Below are 7,731 nucleotides of genomic sequence, written 5' to 3'. Positions count from 1 at the left end.
AGCACCTGTAATCCTAAGAAAGGGCCTACAAGTAATTCCTTAGAGAATTGTCATTTTCTTTCTCTTTTAAAAATATTTTATTTACTATTTTTATTTTATGAGTAGTATTGCTTACCTGTGTTTAATGCACCGTGTCATGCAATGCCCACAGAGGTCAGAAGAGGGCATTGGATTCCCTGGAAGTGGAGTTTTGCACAGTTGTTTGCTGCTATGTGGGTGCTGGGATTCGAACCCCAGTCCTCTTCAAGAGCAGTCAGTGCTCTTAACTGCCAATCTCTTTCTCTAGCCCCCACTTTGTCATTTTCATTATTTTATTCTGATCTCGTCCCCATCTTCATACACACAAATCCTCAGAAAGTCTCATTATAGAGGCTAAAGAAATGGCTCAGTGGTTAAGAGCATGTACTGCTCTTTCAGAGAGCTTGAGTGTAGTTCCCAGCACCCACATCAAGCATCTCACAACTGCCTATAACTCTAGAGGATCTGATGCCCCTTCTGGACTCCACAGGTATTTGTACTCACATGTGCACATAACCACACAAAGATGCATGCACATAATTAAAAAATAAAAATGTGGGCTGGAGAGATGGTTCAAAGAGCATGTACTGCTCTTTCAGAGAGCTTGAGTGTAGTTCCCAGCACCCACATCAAGCATCTCACAACTGCCTATAACTCTAGAGGATCTGATGCCCCTTCTGGACTCCACAGGTATTTGTACTCACATGTGCACATAACCACACAAAGATGCATGCACATAATTAAAAAATAAAAATGTGGGCTGGAGAGATGGTTCAGGGTTAAGAACACTGGTTGTTCTTGCAGAAGACCCGGGTTTGAATCCCAGCACCCACATGGCAGCTAACAACTGTCCATAACTCTAGTTCCAGGGGATCTGAGAGCCTCTTCTGTTCTCCAAGGGCACTGTATGACATGGGTGCACTTACCTACATGTAGGCAATACATGTATAAACATAAAATAAAAATAATAAACAAAATATTGAAAAAAAAGGTGAGTGATTCTCAAGATCAAGGTCTATACAGACTAAACAATGTTCCTAACTAATTTTGACAGTAGTTTGGGGCAACTTTTGAAACTATAGGAGGTTTCCTAAAAACTGCACACATTTGTCTGATAAAAAACTTACAATTTAGTTTACAAATGACCAGCAGCTGCCTCTGTCCTCCCTTATTTTTGGTGGGGTCAGTCCTGGAGGAACTGCAGGGACTCAGGTGTGAGTCTGGCCTGGTAGCAGATACCTGGTGCTTCTGGCCATAGTTGGAAATAGGTTTTTGGAAGTCACTTGGTGTGCACTTCAAAATCCACCTCTGAGTCGATGAGGGAAGGAAGCCGAACTCCAGCAATGGTGTGGAAGCCTGGGACCTGTTCTTGCTCTTGGATCTGATCTCTGAGGCGACGGATTTCCAGGCGTTGCATTTCGATGATTCTCCCAGTTTCTTCTTGCTCATTCAGTCTCATGGTGGGACTGATGGTGGCCATGTCCTTGCTGGGTGCTATAAGGGACAAAGCAGGATAATCGTGGTCTGTTTACTAGACTGCTGCAGCCTTTCCTCCCTTCCAAATGCCCACTGAGAATCCATGATGGGAAGACGCTCCATCCCAGGTGCCACTTCACTGTCTCACAGAAAGTCTGAGAGATGGAGACATTCCAAGTGATAAGGTGGGTGCTGAGCACGGTCTGCTGTCTCCATGCACCAGCACTGAGGTCACCTGCTCTGGAGGCTTCTCTTCCTCCCATTCCCCAGGCTTTGACATGGTAGCCTTCCCCTGGGGACTGGTACTGGCTTCCTAGCCACCAGTCCTCCGGTAAAGGTCCTGCTTCTGGAGACAGACTCCTCATTGTCTCTCCGTGTGGCCACCTGTTGGCTGCTAGGGCTCCCCGATGTCTTTGCACCATGGACCTCATCATCCTCCTTGTCTTTGGGGCTGCCATTATCCTGAGAAACGTTAGCACTCGCAGAGTCCATGGCTCATAATATTTCTGGGCCTCAGAGGGCTGGGTGACCTTGGTCTCTGTGGCATGTCACCCATCCTCCCCCTTCCCCTGCTCCTTCACCACCCAGGGTGTCTATGAGTCTGCCTTTCATTCCAGCACACCATTCTCTGACTCTTTCACTGTTAGTGCTCAACACACTCTGGTTGAGACCTTTTCTTCCTGGAACTCCCTTTTAACACACCAAATAGGCTCCTAAATTCACTTCCTTTTCTAGCCAGTTAGACCCACCATGAGTTTCTTTCCCCACATCCTTGATGGCCCCTTGTATTCAGTTCATTGTCCTCTCCATCCATCTTATTATCCTTCCCAGGCTCAACACAAGCCAACCCTTCAGGTCTCCATGTCTATATCTGACCCATAGTCTGGGAACTCTCCCATTTCCTGTGCAATATGCCTGAACTCTGACCTCCATTCCTTCTTCCTCACTCTTAACAAGTGGCATTACTACCTGTCTTCAGCTTCCTGACCCAGTCAAATGTTTTGCTGGAAGGGGAGTGGTCTCTTCCCATTGCCCACCCTTCCCTGTACCTCTAGAGGAAAAACTAGAAAAGAACAGATGTTGGTGTCCAGAGAGTTTCCAAGAGGAAATGACCAGCGATATCCCGTGGTCACCATTGCCTTGGCCTCTGGTTTGAAGGGACCAGTATTCAAAGAGCACTTGGCTCATCTTGCCCTTCTGGTCCATCTTCTTTCTGCATTTGTTTCCAGACTCTTCCTTTTCTGCAGTCTCTAGGCCCTTGTTCTTATAGCATTACCCCCTTCTCCCATAGGTATCAGAACTTTATTCTCCTGGTACTGGTGGTTCTGGTAACTATCTGCCTCAGTTAAGCTGGGTCCTGACCCTGAGGTCCAGTGCTCCAGAAGAGCAGCACCCATGGGGAAGGTACACTCACACACACAGGCCTATGTGCGGGAACACCTGTTCGGGCCTCTGTTGCTACCTGTGGGTCATTTCTGCTTATCTCTCCACCTGCTCCCTCTGCTCCTTCCCTCATGGTTGCTAATATTGTTACTAACATAATTGTGCTGTGCTCTCTCCCACTAGCCTCTACACAGTTACTTAATCAGTTACCATCTGACTTCCTGGGGGGACAAATTGTGTGTGTGTGTGTGTGTGTGTGAAGCCACAGTCCTGGAGGCACTCAATAGTGCCAGCCTGTGAATGCCAGCACTTAGAATTTTCTTTCCTGAGGGACCCTAGAGGTCCTCATTATTGGCCATTGCCAATAATGTTGGTTGTACACTGGAAGCGGATGGTAAAACCTTATTGCTGAAGACACCACATGATGTGAGCATGGGAGAGGGAGAAATCGAGCTTGGACTAAGCTGGAAACTCCCTGCCACTGGATGGGTAGCTTTCATAGTGTCAGAAGGTGACATACAGATTGCTGGGGGAGAACTATCCCCCTATAATTCTGCTCAACAATGGACCCCATGTACTGCACTATCAACATGACAAACAAGATGTTCCAGCTGGTGTGATAGTGGCATGTCTAATGTATGTACAACCAGCAAATTTTCAATTGGATATAATGCCCACTCCTAGAGGTGGAACACACATCTGGTACTGTAGACCAGGCCAACCCCCTGTGGCAGGGGAGAATATAGGCCCTATAGGTGGGGAAGTCACTGCAATTGTTTTGTTAGATGGATGTAATGCACCTGCTAAAGTACCATCCAAACATTTGTGTTTATGCCATAGGTTAAGTTATTATAGCTGCCACTGTTTAGATGGTCTTGCTTCTTGCTGTTTGTGTTTTTATAGTAGATGGAATCCCACTGAAATGGGAAAACAGATGATGCAGAGATCTGAAAGTTCAGTGCCTTGCCACAATGGGAGGAAGATCATCCCACACCCACCACCCCCTCCAAGGCTCAGGGACACTTTTGGACAGGTGGGTGGAAAGAATGTAAGAGCTGGAGGAAAGGGTGGAGTGTTACCTGGAAGTGTCCTCTGACCACTATGCCAGCAAGCTACAGTCACACCTCCTTCCCATGCTAGTCAGGGAGTCGGAAGGGGGGAGTCAGTTACCCCTCTCACCCAATCAGACGATCTTAGCTGCATGTGGGGGAGGGGCTAAGGATATATAAGCTGAGAATGTCACGAGGCACCTCTCTTGCCATTTTGTGCCACTATTGGGAAGTCACAGGATCTATATCTGAGTATGGACTTTCCGGTGCAGCCATAAATGGAGGGCTCTCACTCTTCTGTAAATAAACACTCACCCTATGCTGTTAACAAGTCCAATAAACTAGTTAGGATTTTCAAAAAAAAAAAAAGAACAGAGCTAATGGAAACCATTATTCCACCAAAGTTGACCCCATGTTGGCAAATCTTTTGGTCTTTGATTTCTTATTCCTATCCCACCCCTCCCTCTTAAACTTCATTGTATAGATATTTTTATGTAACTTGCTTGAAGTTATTTCTGTCAAAATGTGTTAAAATTTTTTTATTCTTTGAAATTAAAAAAAAAAAAAAGACTCTCTTCCTGGGTACCATGGAGTGACCTCAGCAGCATCTCTTTGCCCCCATTGCTTCTCTGGGTGTTTCAAGGTCTTGCTGCAGACTTTAACCTTAAGTCCTCCAGGATGCCCAATCACTGAGTGAGGTTGCTGGACCTCAAAGGCAGGCAGTGGAAAGCCATCAAACCCACAGCTTCAGGCTGGGGGCTAAACTGGAGCAATTACCTTCTGGAACATGCCTAGCTTGGGTCATACTGTCTCTTGAATGTTCCCAGGGGTGCATCTTCACATGGATGATGGCCCAATGGTCACCATGGGGGCTTCTACTTTGTCACCTGGTCTGTCTGCCACTTTGGTTTGTGAGCATCTTGTTTCTTCCTGTTACCTCCACAAGTTTCTTTCCAGTCACTCCGGCAACAAATTGCTTGCTTATCATACTGTGGTTCAGTCTTACAGGGACCCCCTCGATATGGTCCTTCTTCCATATTTAGCCCCCGTCCTCCTCCATGGCTGTGGGAAGCCAGTTCTCTCCACGAGGGCCCATTCCTGCCTCTCTCCTCATATCCCTGTTTTCTTTTGTTCCCTTTACTGTCCAGAATCTGCCACCTTCCAGACCTGGTCAGTGTCCCTCTCTGCATCCTGACCACAGGCTTCCTTCAGGAGATTAAAGACTTGTTATTTAATCATTTATTCGTGTTACCATTATTATTATTTGCAGTGTTGGAGATTGAACCCAGGGCCTCATATGCATACTAGGGATCCACCACTGAGCTACATTCCCTGCCCACATTCTCACTGTAAAAGATGGAAAATAAGTGGTCACAGCTGGGTACGATGGCCCACACCTTTAATCCCAGAACTCAGGAGGTAAAGACAAGAGAATGTCTGTGAGATAGAGGCCAGCCTGGTCTATATAGTGAGTTCCAGGCTTGCTAGGGCTACAGAGTGACTCTGTCTGAAAAAGACAAAAAGAAAAAAAAAAAGGATCACATTTGGATTTGCTTCCACATTCTTTCTTCCTCCCTTAAAAAAATTGTTATTAAAATTTGGTACCTTTTCCCTTTACTGGTTTGGAAGGTTTTCCCTCCTTTCCTTTGTTTCATCCCCTAGTTTCTAAAAAAATTAATATGCTCATATAGCATGGAGTCTGAAGTAGAACTGGGAGATGACTCAGTACGGTGTTTGCCACACAAGTGTGAAACCTGAGTTTGAATCTCCACATAAAGCAGGATGTGTGTGTGTAGTCTCTGGGCTTCTGCAGGGAGCTGGGAGGCAGGGAGACAGAGGCTCTCTGGAAACTCATGGCAACCTAGTGGGCATAGCGGTGGAAAAAATGACAAGTGACTGTCTCAAACAAGGACTGACACCCGAGGTGGTCCTCTGATTTCCACATGCACTCTGTATCATACGTGTCTCAAACAAGGACTGACACCCGAGGTGGTCCTCTGATTTCCACATGCAGTCTGTATCATACGTGCACCCACATTCACACACACACACACACGCACACACACACACACACACACACACACACAATCAAGTCAGTTGGTCTTGTTCCCTGTTGTAAAACAAGGAAAGACAAACTGGTCCCACTCTAGCCCAGTGGTTCAGGTCTTTCTTCCTTGCTATTTGAATCCACAGTCCAGTTTTTATTTTCACCCCTGCATAGTTAAGTGTCTTAGGTTCTGCATTTTTGCCTTCTTTATTGTTTCTCCTTGCATTCAGCTTTCCCTCTGGAATCATTTTTCTTTCTGATCTATAATCTTAAAAATTCTTTCAAAGAAAGAAGGTTTTTTAGGGGGCAGGGAAAACCAATTTTTGTTGGTCAGAAAACTTTTTCTCTTTTGGCTCTATTTTAAGGGACGGTTTCCCTGGTTCTGTCAGTCTCAGGGGCAGTTGACATCTTCAGCACTTGGAGGGACTGTGTCACTGTCTCTGGCTTTCACTGTTGCTACAGAGAAGGCACATGACCTGGCATTGTTACTCCTGTGTCCTGCACCTCTCTCTTTTCTGACTGCAGTCAACATTTTGCCTTTGGTGTTCCGCAGTTTTGATGAGATTCCTGCATCTTTCATCAATTCTAAAAAACTCTGTTCTTCCTTATGGTAATACTTCCTTTTCTCAGTCTTTCTCAAACTCCAATTAGACACTCATTGACTTATTCCAGTCCATCCTATCTTTCAGTGTGTATTTTCCCCTCTCCTCAGACCTTCAGTTCACAAATTCTCCCTCCAGATGTGTCTCTCTACTGTGCTGTCAATGTGTTCACTGGGGTTCTAATTACAATAACTATAGTTTTCATTTCTACAGCTTATTTGTGTTTAAAAAATAATTTGCCTGTAATATTTTGGAGGCTCTTGCTCTTTTTACTTTAAAATTTTTTCTTTTTGGTCTTTTTGAGACGTGGTTTCCCTGTAGCCATTGCTGTCCTGGAACTCTCTATGTAGACCAGGCTTGCCTTGATCTGACGGAGATCTGCCTGCCTCTGCCTCCTGAGTGCTAGGATTAAAGGCATGTGCCACCACACCTGGCTAAAATTCCTCTTTTTAGTTCCTTAAACATAATAAGTATTCTTTTTTAAAACTTACTTTATTATTTTTATTTTATGTGTATGCATGTATTGCCCGCACATAGGTAAGTGCACCTGTGTTGTGCAATGCCCGAGGAGGACAGAAGAGGCTGTCAGATCCCCTGGGACTGGAGTTATGGACAGTTGTTAGCTGCCATGTGGGTGCTGGGATTTGAACCTGGATCTTCTGCAAGAACAGTCAGTGTTCTTAACTGCTGAGCCATCTCTCCAGCCCCCAAGTATTCTCATTTTTTAATATTTTTATCACATTTTATTCATCTGTGTGCATGTGTATGTGTGCGTGTGTGTGTACACACATGCATGTGTGCACACACATACCATGGTGTGCATGTGGAGGTCTAAGGACCACTGTGGGAGTCAGTTTTCTCTTTCTACCATGTGAGTTCTGGTTGGCACCTTTGCCTGCTGAGCCATGTCATTGGTCCACATTCTTATTTTAAAATGCTACTTCCCACAGTCTTTGTTGGTTTTACTCTATAGTCTGGCATTTTGAAGGTTTTGTAGCATGCATAGGTTTTTCTAAGTCTTTCATTTCCAGTTTAGGACTTAGCTTCCTTGGCCTATGAAATCAGGAAGCTCTCAATTGTCCATGTCCCAGTTTTTCAATTAAATTTTTTTTCAAAAATTTATATATTTTCATTTTATGTATATGAGTGTTATGCC

The 7,731-nt window shown here is 45.0% G+C and overlaps 1 protein-coding gene across 3 annotated transcripts in view; it reads right to left on the bottom strand.

Moving 5' to 3' along the window:
- Positions 1 to 1,200: 1,200 nt before the first annotated feature.
- Positions 1,201 to 7,731, bottom strand: part of Cfap57 (cilia and flagella associated protein 57) — an 82,951-nt gene continuing 76,420 nt past the window's right edge. For all 3 annotated transcript variants that reach the window (XM_017801182.2, XM_029569493.1, XM_029569494.1), the window contains one exon: positions 1,201 to 1,512. In XM_017801182.2, the coding sequence (XP_017656671.1) occupies positions 1,298 to 1,512 (215 nt within the window). In that variant the 3' untranslated portion in view covers positions 1,201 to 1,297. The remainder of the gene's footprint in view (positions 1,513 to 7,731) is intronic.

The sequence above is a fragment of the Nannospalax galili genome, unplaced genomic scaffold, assembly GCF_000622305.1.
Source record: "Nannospalax galili isolate Female #2095 unplaced genomic scaffold, S.galili_v1.0 scaffold1402, whole genome shotgun sequence".
NCBI classification, from domain to species: Eukaryota; Metazoa; Chordata; class Mammalia; order Rodentia; family Spalacidae; genus Nannospalax; species Nannospalax galili.
The sequence above is the reverse complement of the archived record's forward strand: the minus strand, read 5'-3'. Positions and strand labels throughout refer to the sequence as shown.